Source organism: Lissotriton vulgaris, unplaced genomic scaffold (assembly GCF_964263255.1).
Source record: "Lissotriton vulgaris unplaced genomic scaffold, aLisVul1.2 SCAFFOLD_3164, whole genome shotgun sequence".
Classification (NCBI taxonomy): domain Eukaryota; kingdom Metazoa; phylum Chordata; class Amphibia; order Caudata; family Salamandridae; genus Lissotriton; species Lissotriton vulgaris.
This window is the reverse complement of record NW_028248696.1, coordinates 199827-218415: the sequence shown is the minus strand read 5'-3', so window position 1 is coordinate 218415 and position 18589 is coordinate 199827. Positions and strand designations below refer to the sequence as shown.

The following is an 18589-nucleotide window of genomic DNA, read 5'->3' as shown; positions in this document are numbered from 1 at the left end:
GTGCAGGGTCCTAGTGCTCGGTATAAAAGGGTTCCGAATAGGGAGAAGTTGGTAGTGCTGTGTATCTTGAACTTGAGGTGTTCCATGTAGCTGGTGGGGGTGTCTGTCTATGTGGTGCCAGCTGATAGTATTTTTTAATATGGTGGCGATTCCACCTCTGGGTTTTTTCTGATAGTCTTGCCTGGTGATCTTGTAGTTGGCAGAGGTGGCGGTAGCGATGTTTGGTGCAGGGGTTTGGTTTAGTCATGTTTCCATGGGTTTGGTTTAGCCATGTTTCCATGGGTTTGGTTTAGCCATGTTTCCAAGAAAAAGAACAGGTCTGGACGTGGTTGTGCAGTAGGTCCCATATATCCGTGGCATGTTTGGTGAGCGAGTAGCTGTTAAGGAGTATGCATGAGTTGTGTGGGTGGTGTTTGGTCTGTGTGAGCGGGTGGCTGGTTTCTATGAGTGTGAGCAAGAATGGTGCTGGGTGCTAATCAATCAATTAGTATTTGTTAAAATGCACATTGTCACCCTGTGAGTGGGTGTGGTGAGCCTCAGTCGGAGAGACAGGTCTTGAGTCCCCTCCTAATGTTGGTGAGCAAGCGGGAGGTCCAGATGTGGAGTGGAGGTCGTTCCAGGAATTGGTTGCGAGGTAGGAACAACCTCTGCAGTGGATTCGTCGGATGCAGGGGACGTGGGCGCGGGATGCGGATCGGAGATGTCTGATCAGTTGGTGGAAGGTCCTGCGATGGTTGATGTAAGAAGGTCCGGCGTTGTGTAGGGCTTTGTAGGCGAGAGTCAGCAGTTTGAACTGGCATCTCATCGGGGCGGGGAACCAGTAGAGGTTTCTGAGGTGGGGGGTGATGCTGGTCTGTTTGGGGGGGGTCAAGGATTAGTCTGGCTGAGGTGTTCTGTATGGTCTGTGGTCGTTTGAGGAGGTGGGTGGTGGTTTGGCGTGAAGTGCATTCCTGTAGTGCAGTTGGCTGGTAACGGTGGCTTGAGTCATCGGTTTCCTGGTGCTGACCGGGATTAACCTGAAAATCTTGTGAAGCACGCGGAGGGTGGGGAAGCAGGGGAGGCGACTGCGTTGACCTGACGCTTTATGGATAGATCGCGGCTGTTGGTGCATGAATGGTGGGTTTAGTGTGTGGGAGAGTGCATGAGAACTAGCAGGAGAGGGATATGAACGCTCCTACTGTTGATGTGTGTGTAATGCGGTGTGGCTGCAGTGTGGTGAGGAGTGACCAGGGTTGAGAGCATAGAGGAGCGCGGCAGGGTAGCACTGGGCGGTGGAGAACCACAGTTACTGGTGCTGGGCGTGGTCAAGGCACGGACAGACTCAGACGGGCTTGCGTTCGGTATGCCAGAGATGTTTCCGCACGTCTGCTGTCAGTAAGTAGGTCCTGGGAGGAGGGAAGAGCAAATGATGCTGTGGATGGGAAACAATGGTGTTGCTTCCTGTGCAAATGGATGATGGGGAATCCAGTGATGTCACTTCTTACGCCATCTTCTTCTTACGTTTCAAGAGGACCTCTTCCAGCCCCTGCACGCCATCTGCTGTCAGTCATTCGAGACAGCTACTGTTCCAAGCTGCTGGAAGAAGGCAGTGGTATCCCTGCTTTTAAAAAAACCTACGCTCGACCCTGCCTGCCTTTCTAACTACCGGCCAATCTCCCTGCTCCCTTTTCCGGTTAAAATTATGGAAAAGCTGGTCACCCGTCCTCTGTCCAGTTTCCTAGAAGGGAACAGCTGGTTGGATGAGACGCAATTCGGCTTCCGCCCAGCACATGGGACGGAATCCGCGTTGGTGACCGTGTTAGACAATCTGCGGGCGCGAGTCGACAGTGGTCGGGCAGCATTCTTGGTGCTGCTCGACATGTCGGCCGCGTTCGACACGGTCAGTCATCCCACCCTGATTTCTAGGCTGGAGGAATGCGGGGTCAGGGACAAGGCCAGGGATTGGTTAATCTCCTACTTGGACTGCCGTCAGCAACGGGTTTCATTACCCCCCTTCAGTTCGGAGGAACGGAGAGTGGGACAAGGAGTACCTCAGGGCTCGGCCATCAGCCCTATACTCTTTAATGTCTACCTCCGCCCCCTAGTCCAGCTCATTAAAACCTTCGGTATCTCTGCATTTAATTATGCAGATGATACCCAGCTGGTCTTCTCTCTGGAGGGACAGGATGCAGTCCCATTGGAGACCTTTCATCGGTGCATGCAGGCGACAGCGGAATGGCTCCGGCTGAACTCGTTACAGTTCAACGGAACTAAGACGGAGGTTTTACACTGTTCCACTGATCGAGTTCCTCGTGACCTCCCAGTGGACTTCTGGCCTCCGTCCTTCTCGGAGACGGTGTCTGCGGCACAATCAGCGCGCAATTTAGGCGTCACTTTTGGGCCTAACCTGCAGTTGGATCTACATGTGAATAAGATCTCGTCAACATGTATGATGCTGATTCGTATGCTGCGCAAGGTCCTTCCTCTCCTCCCTGTGCAAGCCAGACCAGAAGTAGTGCGTTGTACCATCCTAAGTCGACTTGACCATTGTAACGCACTACTTCTGGAGGCCCCGGTAACACTCTTGGGCAAGTTGCAAAGGGTGCAAAACATCGCTGCTAAACTCGCCCTTTCTCGCCCTTACCATAGTTCTTCTACGGCAGCTCTGCGAGAACTTCATTGGCTGCCAGTTCATCTTCGGGTGCGCTACAAAGCAGCATGTATTGTGTTTAGGGCTATTCACGATCTGGGCCCCATTCCTTTGCGGCGAATGTTTGCCTGGTATTGTCCATCTAGAGCGTTACGCTCTTTGTCATCCAGGCTACTGGTAGTCCCACGATTCCAGAGAGTGAGGATGGGGGGCCGCTCTTTCAGAGTAGCGGCAGCCAAACTCTGGAACTCTCTGCCTATATCCTTGAGAAGCCTTGGAGATCTCTTATCCTTTAGAAAGGCTCTAAAAACTCATCTTTTTCCCAGGATAGGCTGAGCTACTGTTTTCATTGAGTACGGGTCAAAGCGCCAGGATGCCCTTGGTGGTGACAGGTTGCGCTATATAAGTATGCCACAATACAATACAATTACGCAGATGACTGATGGGAAATGAGGCCCTCTTGCTTGGCTTCTTCTTTTAACCACATGGCTGCTGCGGGGATTTTTGCGCTGTGCTGGTGATTTATATTTTCCATTATTCATGACGAGCTCAGCTCGTCATCAGCACACGACACCCGTGGGTGATGACGAGCTGAGCTCGTCATCAGCATCGAAAGGGTTAAAGACTATCTTGCTTGTAAAGTAGGTGTCACATCTTGTGCAAATGTAAGATGAGAAATCCAGTGATGTCACTTCCTGTGCAAATGGATAATGAGAAATCAAGTGATGTCACTCTCTGTGCAGATGGACAAAGGTAAATCCAGTGATGTCAATTCCTTTGCAGGTGGGTGACGGGTGCAGGTCACAAGTTTAAGCCCTATATATGGCAAGATCACAGCCTTCCAGCCTTCTGAGGTTGCTAAACTGAGTAACATAAATTGGTTAATACTAACACCTGTTATTTGCAAACCTTAGAAGTGACAGAAGTGCAGTATCAAGTGCTGTATTTAAAAAAACAAATAGTTATTTTTTCATTGTCTTCTAATCCCTCAATTGACCCTTACTTTGTGCCTTTTCTTTTGCAGTTAATCGTGACTGGAGTTTTCTACATTCTTTCTCAGACTATGAAGGATCCTAGTTGGGTAAGCTTGGACCTTTATTCTGTGACACAAACATTTCACTCAGTATATTTGAGCTATTTTTGATTATGTATCGTTTAGGAAAGACGGTGCAATGAAACACATGAGGAGCAAATCAAAGTGACGTAGGGGCAGATGTATCAATATACCTATTTGCGATTCTCAAATAGCGTTTTTTTGAGAATCGCTATTTGAGAATTGCAAAATGGTATGTATGTAAAAATTAGCTATTTTTTTTGCGATTTCTTAAAATTCCTTAATTGCAATTAGCAAATTGCTAATCGCAATTAAGGAATAACTTCCCATTCATTTCTATGGGCCAGGAGGCCCATAGGAAGGAATGGGAAGTTATTCTCAATTTGCGATTCGCAATTTGCTAATTGCAAATTTAGAATAATTTCAAGGGTGCAAGGGTGCACCCCTGACATTTACATGTGTTCGCATATGGCATACATACATGCCCTAAGGGCATGTATGAGCGCCACATGGCACCTTTTACAAATGCCAAAAAGTGCATTTGTAAAAGAATTCGCAAATTAACACCAAATACAAGTTGGTGGTAATTTGCTATTTCTTAAGGGCAAATCGCTAAATTGAAATGCTTGATGCATAGCATTTAAGGAATCACAATTTGCGATTCCTTAAATGCTTACGCAAAATTAAGGAATCGCAAATTTAGCGATTGCTTAATTTTGCTATGCATTTTGCTTCATACATTCCAAATAGTGAATTTTTAGTCGCAAACGCTGCTTTTTTGCGAATCGCAGCGTTTGCGACTAAAAATTACCTTGATACATCTGCCCCATAATCCTATAACTGATTTTTTTAAATGTTATTTTTATAAATTTCAAAACCTGTACTGCCACTTCCCCACAATTCATCACAATTACTCTTTCTCTTTGCGCTGATTTCAACAGTATGGCATCTGGAAATGTATTTTAACAAAAAAAAATTGTAAACGGTGTGTTCCTCTCCAGTGAAATTTACATCAGGAAATGTTTGAGATTTTTCAACTTACAAAATCAAATTGTTTAAGAAAACATTAACAGTGCGAGGAAAACCTACAAGATGCAATTTATTTTGTGATTTAAATACTTTCAAATAAGGAAAGGCCTAGACTCTTCAAAGACTTGCTTGAATAACTTTTAATGTGAAAAATTGGGAGAGGTAAATATAGCTGAAGTGTGTGCAACCATTACCCCCAAGTACGTAAATTGTGCCAACTCCTAGCACAAGCCAACATCCGGCAGGGTCTCCGCAGGAGTCCCAACTAATGCTGCCGGTGGGGCAAAAGGGACTTACCACGATTAATCTGCAGTCTGACAAAGCCCCAAAATTGTCCAGGAGTCGTTACAGCATCCCAAGAGATTCCTGACTCACTGGGCTTGGCGTAAGGAAGATGGATCTAGCCCTTAAATTGAGGCCCAAACCCCATGACATTCAGCACCTCAAGTCGACTGTGTCAAAGGCTTTCTCCCGGTCAATAGAGACCAGAGCCATTTCCCTATCACCCTGCTCGACCTCATACATGACATGGGACGAGCGCCTGAGGTTCATCCCAGTGTTGCACCCCCGGATAAACCCACACTGGTCCTTGGGAACCAGGCTGGCCATAAAAGGGTTTAAGCGGGGAGCCAAAAGCTTGGACAGGACCTTCACGTCAGAGCTTATCATGGTAAGCGGCCTATATGCCGAGGGATCCAACTTGCAATTCATTCTAAAAATAGGTGGCTTAGAACACCTCTTTAACTCAAAACCTGACACCTGCCTTCACACCATAAACGCAAGGATAACTAGAAATGACCTAAATTTCAACATCGCGAAGCACGAGATTTTGACATGAAAACAATGACAAAAATAATGGCGTATCGTCATACGGCCCAAGGAACTCCAGGTTCATCCAAACAACATCAAGAGAAGTCAGAAACCTAGGTGTAAGCATGGATTCAGACCTGTCCTTGATCCCACATCAATACCATCACCGGGAGTGCTTTTGTACACAATGAACACCCTGCGTCGCATTCTCCCATACCTAGGATATCAACAAAAGCAACAAGCTTTTCTCGCATTCGGGATCTCCAAGCTTGACTATGCCAGCAGGCTATACCTCGGTTCACCCATCATCATCATTCGGAAAATCCAGCTAATCCACAATGCCGCTGTAAGACGTCTTCTCTGCCTTCACCTAGGAGAACGCATGACTCCAGTCTTGCAATCACTCCTCCAGCTAAAAGGACAATGTTTAGGGCACCCTGTATTGTCCACGGAGCCTCCCAAGGAAAAGGACTTCTATATTTACAAGCTACTTCCAAGCAATACAAACCAAACGGAGCACTACGCTGCAGGCTTGCACCACTTCTCGTCATAGCACCGTACCATAAGAGATCCGTACGAGGCGCAGTGTCCTCCGTGCAAGCTGCCAACCGATGACGCTCACTACCAGCTAACATTCAGAGCATCCAGGAGCATATATAATCTTCAGAAGACAGGTAGAAACATGGCAGTTTTTAAAAATACCTAGATCATCCCACAACCATGGTGTGGAACCCGGAAAAACAATCACACCTTCACGTTCAGTCTTCAGCTTACAACCCACAGACATGGAACAAGCCAACCTGCAAAGTCATTTTTATGTCCAGATTAGATAAGAAGACCTATGGTTAGCCTGGGCTTTACAAGATGAAGTGAATTCAAATGTAACCCTTCCTGCACACTAATACTAATACCATGAAACGCAGTGGCCTGCAGTCAATGGTAGCCTCATTATTATCGACTCCTGTAGGATGCATCTGTTACAGGTCTTGCGCGTCACCCAGTACTGAACCGGCCAATAAACCAGCCATCACCAACTGAGCAGGCATAGGAAACAACACACCATGTCCCAGCGAGCTAGACACTGAATGCTTCTTTCCATCACACAATGACATCCAGACATAAGATGATAGGAACAAAGTTCATCCCAGCTGATCTCCCCTCCACCTCTCTCTCCAACCAGGCCTGCTCACCACCAGAAATAAAACTTTAAACTAAAGTTCTGTTTGAACAACCCAATGCAGCTTAGTGAATTCATAAGAATGAGCATCAGAGTTCTGCAGAGATGGCAGCTTATTGAAAACCATAAAGCGCTCGTCTTGCTCACACGTCTTCACCCTCCATACTGCTAAGCGCTGTGCCCAATAATCTGATAATCGCACCCCGGTGGTCATCACGCACAACGAGAAACATTACCCACATAGGATAAAAAAAAATGACTGTACCCTTCCAACCACACCTCCTGTGAGGTGTAGCCTTCTGCCCAAGTAGGCAAGTGCTGCAGGGTCCAACATAGGGAGAGTAAGCGCTATATAAATGCTGCTGTACTGTACAGAGAGTTATCAGTACTTGCCTACCAAGTAAACTTTCCAGGTGTGTGCTTCTTCACAATGGAATAGACTTCCCATCTCCATCTGGATGATTCAGGAGGAGTTGCCTTTTCGCAAAGCGCTGAAAACTTTTATTTTCTGCTAAACTCCATTGGACAAGATTCAGCATCTGTGCAGGAGCGCCGGGACACCCCATTGGGGTAGCTGTGCGCTATATAAAATACACTAAATAAATAAATAGTCGTCCATATAGATACTGTCCTCATGTGTAACTAGACAATCCCGGCCAGGCCTACTCCAGTGCAGAAAAAGCCATCTGTATCTGAGTTTGCTTGCGTTCCCGTTTTAAGGGGACCTGATCTGGCAGTTCACCCTGGACTCTTTCCATTTGAGCAGGATCAAGGTTGACTTACATATGGAGGACTTTTTTCTGGAGTGCTGAACTAGGGAAAACATGATAGGTCGAAGTGTGGCTTGAGCATCTTCCATTGGATGAAACATTTGCAGTCATTCCACACATCACCTTTGTGCTTTCATCAAAATAGGTTGTCATCGGTGTGTGAGCAGCATGTCACTGCCAGGCTTGTGCCCGTACCCTTGCAGATAAAATCAAGTGTCTGAGGAGGCTGTCCATGCCAGACTTGTTACCAATGCTGATATAGTCCTCAGTGTGTGAGCAGCCTGTCCTTGCCAGGAGTACATCCATCGAGTACTTTTGTGCACTCTGCGCATGTGCAGTTTGTCCTTCCATAAAGTCTCCAGTGGCAGTAGCGTCCCCTATGGTTTAAGGTCACTGTGTAAACAGGGTGCGGGTGTGGACACGTTGTGTGGACAGGGTGAGTGTGTGGACAGGGTGAGTGTGTGAACAGGGTGCAAGTGTAGGACCAGGTACAAATGCTGCGGATTCTGCAATTCCGGAATCTCGCTTTATTGCTGTTCCTAAGTTATGATTTCATTCTGTGCGTTCAGTCTAGCGTCCTTCCCATGATGATGGTGGGGGTGTTCTGTAGTGCACTACCACTTCTCTCCTCTGATCACCTTTCTTGTCTCCCCTCTCCTTAGCTGTTGGCCTCTTCGATAATGAACATTCTGAGTTTCCTGCTGGGTGTTGTTGCCATTATCCTGTTTTCCATCCAGTGGGAGCAGCGGTGGAATAACCTGGAGGTGAGAGTTCCGGGCTCAATGGTGCACTTAGATGGAGATTGGTGCAGTAATGTAGAACCATCATTTAAACTAGACCCAACAGGCCCTAGATTCATGCCTTGGATTAATTTACAAATGTCAATGTTGGGCTTAGCCCCTTCTGAAGGGTCATCTCCAAACGCTTGCCTTCACCCTCCTGTTTACTGAACCTGTTTTTGTTGGCTTTAGGATTCTGCTAACCAGTACTAAAGTGCCTGTGCTTTCTCCTTTAAACATTGTAAAATTGGCATACACCCAATAGGCATATTTTGTTTACTTGTTAGTCTCTATTAAAGTGGTACTACATGCACCCAGGCCTGTAAATGAAATGCTACTAGTGGGCCTGCAGTACTTGCTGTGCCACCCACTTAAGTAGCCCTTTAATTATATCTCAAGCCTGCCATTGTGACCCGTGTGTGGATTGTGAAACTGCCATTTGGACCTGGCAAGATACATTTCTTGCCAGGCCCAAACCTCCCTTTTTAATACATAAAGGTCACCCTATGGGTATGCCCTACACAGCCCAGAGGGCAGCGTCCAGTGTATTTAACCCCTTCGCTGTGGCGGCTATTCTGCCGCAGCGCTAAGGGGGCAGGGGGGGGGGGGGGCTGCGTGGCACGCCCATGCTGGTAACGGATCCGCTCCGTCACCAACCCAGGTCGCGCTGTGCTCATGACGGAGCAGTATTGTCACGGCCCGGCCCGCTTAATAGAACGCTCAGCGCAGGCGCGGAATCCACGCCGCCCAGGCGTGCCGAGCGGGCCGTGACGGAACAGCTCCGTCATCAGCACAGCGCGACCGCGGCTGGTGACGGAGCGGTTCCGTCACCAGCAGGGGAGGGGTTAAAGAGTTGAACATGTATGTTTAAGTTTTACATGCCCTGATAATGAAAAAATCTTGCATTTGTTTTTCACTCCTGTGAGGCCTACCTCTCCCATAGGATAACATTAGGTTCCCATATTACATTTGATGAGTGGTACTTTCAATTGGGAGCAGATAGGAATGTTAAGTTTGGTGTTTATGGAATTGTAATTTAAAACCTTCTTTAATGGTAAAGTCAGGTTTTATGTCGCAATTCTGGAAATGACACTTTCAGAAAGTTGTCATTTTCATGTCCTAACCATTGGATGCTTGCAGCCTGTATACTAGGTCATGTGACGAGGGTAGGTGTAGCTGGCAGTAGGTTTTTGTGTATTGCTCCCAGACAATGAGATAAAGGGAGGCTAGGTATTGGCAAGACGGGCCACTCTGACTTAACGAAAGGGAGGAGCTGTCACCACACTTGCACATTAAAAAGCCTTTGCCTGAACTCCCTTACGAAGGGTTTCTCGCTAGTCTTTTGTATCCTCGGACAAGCTGTGGGCCAGGTCAGGGAGGAAGTCGTTGCTTGACACCTCAGGGGGGTGGAAGCCTCTAGAAATGTCCAATTCAAAGGGCGTAGCTAGTATAAATAACAGCCCAACTCTTCAGTACAGATCTGGACCTGACTGATAAAGAAGGATTGCTGTTCTGCTTTGTTGCAAGAAGGACTGCCACTCTGCTACCCTGCTGTCCTCGAGCTTAAGTGAGAAGGATTGTACCTACAACTTGAACCCAGTGCCACAAGAGTGACTCCAAAGGCTAGTTGTCAGGCCTACTGATGATAGCCTCAGGGGCAGAACAGGGTAAAACAACTTTGCACCCAGAACCAGGACTCTGCCAGAGTCCTGTCATCCTAAGTTATGCCTCCCCAGTCCTGGACCATTGAAAGAGGGCCTGAAGGTGCTCTGCCAGCCCATACTGTGGTTCCAGCAGAACCAGTGTCTCCACATCTGGACAGCTGAGTGACACCTCTCCGATGCAGGACTTTGTATCACTGCCTGCAGTCTCCTCAAAACCACCGCTGCTTGATGCATCCTAGACACGGCTTGTGCATTATAAGCCCCTTGTTGACGGCATCCTTGATAAAAACCCAGGACTCCTCATCGCGAGCCCCACAAATTCTCCGTAACATGCCAGTGCGTGACTTATCTTCAATGTAGGAATTTGCATTGCGAGCCTCTCGACGATGGCATACTCGACAATGATGCAGGACCTCACATTGCAGCCGTGCAGACCCGAGAAACCACTGTTGCATGCCCCGTCCTTGACACAGGACTCCGTATCGCTCTACAACCAGGATTTAAGGTACTTTGTTCAGTGGACCTAATTTGGTCCCTCTAGCCAGCCCGCACTCCATTGGGGTCGGCCTGAGCTTGTAACATTGTCCCGGCCGAGCGGGACCAGATAGCCACAGTTGACGCTTTGTGCTTTACAGCATTATTTTCCCATAAATCTTCAAAATTGCACATTTATGATTCAATTGATTGGATTTTGTCAATGTCGTCTGAAATTATTTATTATATTTTACTCTATTTTTCTAAATTGGTATGTGTTTTTTCTTGTGTTGAGTTATGATTTTATTACAGTTTGAAGTGCTGCATAAATACTGTGCACATTGCCTTCAAGGTAAACGTTATTGCTCTGGGCCAACCCGCCAGAGGGTTAATCACAGATATATTTGGGGTTTCCTTTTGACTTCATCCGGACAAGGATTGTGGTTGCTGCTTGAGTTGAGCTTCACCCCCATCAACGAGTAACCCAATTTCTTGCAGTTGAATGCACTGCCTTGCTCGTTCTGCACTGGAATTTCCGGTATCGTGCAAAATCACTTTTGCAAAAAGAAGACCACTGTATGTCTTGTTTGTTTATAGCCAAACAATACAACAGCATGTTTCAATATCTGCATGCCACAACAAAAACACAAGATGAACATAAAGGAACACACTGCAAAAACACACATTCTTCTCTAACACAAATGTGATGTTGTGGTTTGCTATTCTTGTGTTGTGTGGAGTGGTGTTGCCCTTAGGTTACAGTTTTATTTTTGTGTTATTTGTTTGGTTTATGTGTTTGGCATTGTTCAATCTCCAAATAAAGAAGGCCCATATAGCCTGGTTTAAAAAATGAAACTGGTAGCTATCATTTCTTGTCAGTCAGTGGACTGACCTGAACGAACTGGCATTTCGGATACTTGTTGGCGAACACAGGCTGGGTGCCTACTATGGACTCCCTGAATTATTGATATACGAAGGACTGAAAATGTATCATTCTCGTGATCTGGGAATCGATCCATAACATTGAAAATAGCGCCATGACCTGCTCTCTTCCTCTTGGACCTAATTAGGGAATTAGGAGTGTGACATTTACTCTGAACGTTTTTGGAAGAGCAATGTAGGTCCAGTTTATACGCATGGGCATTTGGGACTATTCAAACACCGTAAGAAGCTGACTAGGATTAAGACTACTAGACTACCTTGAAAAAGTCTTACAAGATGAAACACTTATTGGCTGATATCTTGAAAGTGTTTTTGCACAGAATAAACTCACAATGAACATTCATTGGATCTTATTATTGGCGTCTGTAGAGAAAATATCTGTTTGTCCCTTCAAAAAGACTGTTAAATTGGATGGTATACTGTGTTCTTATTAATAAATACCCATTATGGATGTGGTTACAATAACTACCCATGAGGGTGCTGAGGTTGCAGTTCTATAATAAGTTCAGTCGGTGGAATAGCCCTGCATTGGAACTCTGTGGTACACAGGGACTTCTGAATCCATAAAAGCACCCAAATGGTAAACCACGACCCCTGCAGTCTGGAAGGATGATGGTCAAATGCCAATAGACCAAAGAGTAGCTGCACCCCCCAAGACTTATGTTGTGTTGGCTTTTATTATTAATTAATTGGTGCTCCACCATTCATCAGTGGTGTGTAGGTAGGTAGAAAATTTCGCGGAGTTTAAAGTGGACGTTGTCATCAGAGATGTCATTTGAGATGTCATCAGTGATGTCATGAGTGATGTCACTGACCATGTCATGAGTGATGTAATATGTGACGTCATCAGCAGTGCATTGCACGCGCAAGTTATAGTGAGTCCAACTAACTATAACGTGGCAATTTCAATGGTTTTATGCGATTAAAATTTCCACCTAACTATAATTGGTGTGAAACTTATGGTTTTTTCAGTGAATTTAATAGGTTTTTTAAATGCTAATTCCTAACTATAACTGGTGTGCAACCTATGGTTTTTTCAGTGTGTGTGTATATATATATATATATATATATATATATTCAATGAAAAAACCATAGGTTATAGGCCATATATAGTTAGGAATTAGCATTTACAAAACCTTATTTTACTCGCATAAAACCATTGAAATTCCATATATAGTTAGCTAACTATAAGCGCTAACTATATATCGCGCACCCGCAATCCACTGCTGATGATGTCACATATTACATCATTCATGACATGGTCAGTGACATCACTGATGACATCACTGATCAAAACATCCAGTGATTGTATGTGTCTGTAAAGTTTAAATATGTTTCACATATTGAAGAATGAGTGGATGTATAAGTGTCTGGATGAAGAATTTAGTAGGTGCATGACTGACTGTATGAGTGAGTGATTAAATGTGTCTCACTGAGTACATGGGTTAGTGACTAAACTGTCTTAATTCGTGCATCAGTATGTTTGTTGTTGTGTAAGCTGCTGCATGTGTTGATCAGTAGCTATGAGAGTGGCCATATGGGTTATTGATTGGTTGCCCAAATATTTGAATGGGAGGCTGAGTGTGTGTGTGGGTGGCTGGGAGGTGCGTGACTCTGTGCATAGATGTGTAAGCAGTTGATTCACTAGGAGTATGAGTTCAAGAGTGCATGTGGAAACAGCTATATGGGCGGTTGACTGTGCATGGGTGTGTTGGTGAGTGAATGGATTTCTCATTGCTACATGTGCAAGTAAGTACGTATGTAAAACACAATACATGTGAGAGTTGAGATATATAAATAACTGAACATAAGAGCCAGTGAATGTGTGAGTGGCTGTATCGATCACTGTGAGCTTGTATCAGGGATTATATAAGAGAGTAAATATGTGTTATTATATGTTTGAATAAGTAAGATGTGTATAACTGTATAGTTGAGGAAATGGAGGTGTGATTGATTCTTTGCATGACTGACTAGGTGTGTGAGTAACTCCATGGATGAGTGACAGTCTGTGAGTGTCTGTTTATACTGAGTGTATGTAAGGTTATATTAGAGTCTGAAGAGGTTCATTGTATTATCACATGAGTGATGTGATCAGTGATGACAAATGAGATGTCATCAGTGATGTCATTTGAGTTGTCATCAGTGATGTCATCAGTGATGTCATTTGAGATGTCATCGTTGATATCATTTGAGTTGTCATCAGTGATGTCATTTGAGATGTCATCAGTGATGTCATCAGTGATGTCACTGACCATGTCATGAATGATGTAATATGTGACATCATCAGCAGTGGATTGCGGGTGCGCGATATATAGTTAGCGCTTATAGTTAGCTAACTATATATGGAATTTCAATGGTTTTATGCGAGTAAAATAAGGTTTTGTAAATGCTAATTCCTAACTATATATGGCCTATAACCTATGGTTTTTTCATTGAATTTTCAAGGTTTTGTAAATGCAAATTCCTAACTATATATCCACTATAACCTATGGTTTTTTCTGTGAATTTCATTGGTTTTTTAATAGCAAATATGAAAAGCTTTAAAATGTCAAGTACGTGATAGATAAAAACATTTTCGTATTTATGCACGCTGATGTGCTTTGAACGCTGCCCCCCCCCCTCCCCTCTTTTGCCTTAGTAGTACTCTCTCTTTGCAGATACTGAAGGGTAGTTAACGCAGGCCTTTACCCCCGTTGTAATCCGTCGTGCCTCCTTGTCTCTCCATTTGATTGATTGTTGTCCAAGCATTTACTGTTTTAGAATTGGTTCTCTTTGGATCATTCTCTATTTACAAACAAGCACAAAGTCGCAATACTCTGTTTAGTCTTTGCAGATAGTGAAAAATCGTGTAAAAAAATAAAAGTAATCGAGCAAAATCAGTAGGCCACTAATTGGATCTCTTTTGACCTCGCTAAAATAGAAATATTAGGAACAACCCTTCTTGAGAAATACGAAAATAGTGAGATGAACTGAGCTCCACACCATGAGGGCTGCAAGACAGCTCGGCTCCATCACCCATCCCGCACAAAATAATGACAAACCCTATGCAAATATTAAAAATATAGACAACACACCAGCAAAGAAACAGGGTAAAACATTTTATTAAAAAACTATTTACATAACGTTGGTTTATAAGATGATGTCAGTAGTGGACCGATGTGTGAATAGATCGAAAACAGCACAAGGCTCCAAGATCCGGATAGCAAGCTCCTGGATGTTGGGTGCCATAGTTTAGAGTTCTGAATTTCAGCCTTTTTCAATGCCTGTGCTTTGTTGAATCAAAATGGCGGCTTGACACAAAGCTGACTCAAGCGTTGTTACTGATGCTATGCAGACCAAAACTGGTTTTCAGTTTGTACATTTTTCTAGATTTTTCAATCCAAGTTTGGTTGACTTTGTAGAACGATGGCTTCAGATTTTCAACATACGGTGTGGTGGCGCTGACTGGGAGGGGGCGCTTCGCTCCTGCCCCCTCCCCAAGTAAGATTTTCATACGTGAAAGTACGTTAATGGTTTTGGTCCCTGAGATGCTTCGATGTCACTACCATTCTCAAATAGCATAAGTTCTGGATGTTGGGTGCCATAGTTAAGAGTTCTGAGCAGCGCTTGTAACACTGTCTGAAGCTTATTTCCACCTACTGCAGCTTCACTATTCTCAAAGTAAGTGAGTGTCGTTTGTGGACCTGACTGCATTAGAAAACAATGTGATATGTTACCTTCCTAAACAGCTTGACGGAGGCCCCTGAGGGGCGGTGTGATGGCCATGGACTCGGAGAAGACGCTTGGCTCCGACACCCTCCCCAAGTCTTATAGCACTGGTGTAGCCTGAGATCGCCCCCGACATAGGCGGCCGGCTCCCGGGGTCCGGCGGAACTTTTTGCCTTTTGATGACTCTTCAATTCTGGACCTTGTCCCACAATCCGTTTGACCTGAAGACAAGCTGTAGTGGGGCGCCCCTTTATCGTTTTAGTTGCCATTCCGCCCGCTTTTGCTACACTGTGCCTCTTCCGCCATTCAGCTGTTTTCCGCCCGCTCTTGCGACTACAGCGTCTCGCTCACCATGTAGTTGAGATGCGCCCGCTCTTGCGGTGCAGCGATAGGCGGCTGCCACAGGACTCTCAAAATGGCGGCCGGCTCTTCGGTTTTGGGCCTGGTCCACTAAAATGGCCCTGGGACACCTTGGAACTCGGACGCTTGTCTGCTAGGGCTTGGGTCCCATTCTCGAAAAGCGTCCCCTCAGCCGTGAAGATTCTACAAAAGTCTTGGGGGCCTCCGACTCCCGCAGGCTTCTGGTGGGGAGCGGCTGCCATGATTGCTCGTGGAATGGCCACGACGGAGCTACGAGATGGTAGTGGTCTCATGCTGACGCCAGCTTTAGTCTGAAACATCCAGAAACACTGTAGACTACCAATTCGATCAGTTCCGGTAGCGCCCCAACATGACCCGGAAGAGAAGAACTTGCCCTCCCCTCTTTGACTGATGGTTCTTGTTGCCTGTCCCCTCTGTTGTCATTTAACAGAACTTTTTGGACTGCTGAAAGGGGTTGTGTTCTGAACGCTGGTTGGTGGAGACATTTAGACTATATTCTTGACCTACGTTGTCGCGTAATGCGTTTTATGACACGCCGCGTTAGCGCACCCGGAAGTGATCCGAGGCGCGGCGCGCAGCGCGTAACGTAAGCATAACAGGTCATGTGACTTGTTAATAAAACTTTTCATTGGTTCATTTTACTTTTGTTAATTTAATGATGAAAAGCTTGGTCATATGACCTAAAAATTACGCTTTTTATTATTTTCGAACAATATTTTTTTTTCAAACATATGTTATAATATTCCAGGCTAATGTACTTTCCCGGAAAATTTACAACTGTCTTGCAAGTAAAATATATTCCTTTTTCGAGAAAAAGGGCGTTTCTTCCTTCCATGACGGAGCCGTTGAGTAAAAGAGATTCGGCCTGCTGTCTTAGTCGCCGATACGCCTGATTATCAGATTCTTATCGATCACTTTATGTTGCAGACATGAAAAACACAACTGCCCTTGACCATTTATCTTTACTGCGTTCCTACATATTATACCTTTTATCCGTCATGTAATTGGACTGCTTTATTTCACTTGCCTTTTACTGATTCGAAAACAGTCACTAAAAGTAAAAACTTTACAAATGAAAATACTACTACTGTGTTTTGTTTTAAAAACCTTTATTGTGAAAATGTCAGTATACAAATACGGGCCTATAACCACGTGGGCCGGCCACGGAGCAAACTGAAATCGTATATGATGAGGAGACATTTACACTGTAGAAGAACGTAACGAGCGGGCCATTAGGTGACAAGAACAAAGGTGTCTAACAGTTGCGGAATCGGTGGACGTACATTTTGTAATTAAAATACGACAGGGCCACTTACAATAACATTTTCTAGATATACATTTGCGGGCAAAGAGTTACGAGTCCCATTTATACCGGCGCCATTTTGGGCGAGGCCGGGCAGGTCCAAGATATAGTCAAAATGTCTCCACCAACCATCGGCCAGACCAGAACCCCTTTCGGCCCTTTATGCTACAAGATGGTGTCTTCCATTCAGAAAATATTGGTGGCAGCATTTTGAAAGGAAACAGAAACAGCCGTTCTCCTAGTGAGTTTCACATTGTTACATTTAGGAAGAATGTTGAAGAGTAGTATGTGGAAAATCTGAAGCCATTTTTCTACAAACTCTCAATCAGACTTGGATGGAAAAAAAAAACCTGAAGAATGTACAAACTGAAAACCAATTTTTGTCTGTATAGCACCAACAGTAACGCTTGAGTCAGCTTTGTGTCAAGCCGCCATTTTCATTCAATCAATAGCGTCCCCCTGCACACATTCAGGGACCTGGTCGTGTCTTCAGATGAAACGCATTGTAGGAAAAGAAGCAGAAAGGAAAAGGAAAAAAGTTCCGCCGGACCTAGTGAAGCTGCAGCAGGTGCAAATAAGCTTCAGACAGTCTTACAAGCACTGCTCAGAACTCTCAACTGAGGCACTCAACATCCAGGACTTGCCATTCGGATCTTGGCGCCTTGTATTTTTGTTTTGTTTTTGATGGAGGGGAAACAACAAAAAACAGACATTGAAAAAGGCTCAACAGTGCAGGGCGCCTTGTGCTGGTTCCGACCTATTCACACATCGGTCCGCTACTGACATCACCTCATAAACCAACGGGGCACCCCACGCCGACTTTCGGCGCAGCATTGTAGGATGGCCACACCAGTGCGGCAATTTGCTGGACACCACCTCGGTGCCATCCAGATCTCGGCGCGTTCATTCAATCAATAGCGTCCCCCTGCACACATTCAGGGACCTGGTCGTGTCTTCAGAAGAAACGCATTGTAGGAAAAGAAGCAGAAAGGAAAAGGCAAAAAGTTCCGCCGGACCTAGTGAAGCTGCAGCAGGTGCAAATAAGCTTCAGACAGTCCTACAAGCACTGCTCAGAAATCTCAACTGAGGCACTCAACATCCAGGACTTGCCATTCGGATCTTGGCGCCTTGTGCTGGTTCCGACCTATTCACACATCAGTCCACTACTGACATCACCTCATAAGCCAACGGGGCACCCCACGCCGACTTCCGGCGCAGCATTGTAGGATGGCCACACCAGTGCAGCCACTTGCTGGACACCACCTCGGTGCCATCCGGATCTCAGCGCGTTCGACTCACTGTACCGGAAGAGTGACCGCAACTCAGCTGGACACGCCGTCTTTCGGCGCAGCATTGTAGGATGGCCACACCAGTACGGCAATTTGCTGGACACCACCTCGGCGCCATCCGGATCTCGGCGCGTTCGAGTCACTGTACCGCAACAGTGACCGCAATTCAGCTGGACACGCCGTCTTTCGGCGCAGCATTGTAGGATGGCCACACCAGTGCGGCAATTTGCTGGACACCACCTCGGTGCCATCCGGATCTCGGCGCGTTGTGCTGCCTTCGGCCTATTCGCACATCGGTCCGCTACTGACGCCGCCTCATGTGCCAACGGATTTTCTACGCTTTTTGTAGCCCTATGTCGCATAACAGGTCATGTGACTTGTTTATAAAACTTTTCATTGGTTCATTTTACTTTTGGTTTCCTAAAGATGGAAGGCTTGGTCATATGACCTAAAAATAACACTTTTCATTGGTTTAGAACATTTTTTTTTCCCAAACGATGAAAGCCCCACCTTGTTTCTGGATCATTCAGACTGAAGCTGGCGTCAGCATGAGAGCACCACCATCTCGTGGCTCCGTCGT

At 45.5% G+C, this 18589-nt stretch overlaps 1 protein-coding gene across 1 annotated transcript in view; it reads left to right on the top strand.

Moving 5' to 3' along the window:
• Positions 1 to 18589, top strand: part of LOC147663857 (uncharacterized) — a 69342-nt gene that overhangs the window by 25211 nt on the left and 25542 nt on the right. The window contains exons 4-5 of the mRNA XM_086950147.1: positions 3654 to 3710; positions 8132 to 8233. Of these exons, the coding sequence (XP_086806273.1) occupies positions 3654 to 3710; positions 8132 to 8233 (159 nt within the window). The remainder of the gene's footprint in view (positions 1 to 3653; positions 3711 to 8131; positions 8234 to 18589) is intronic.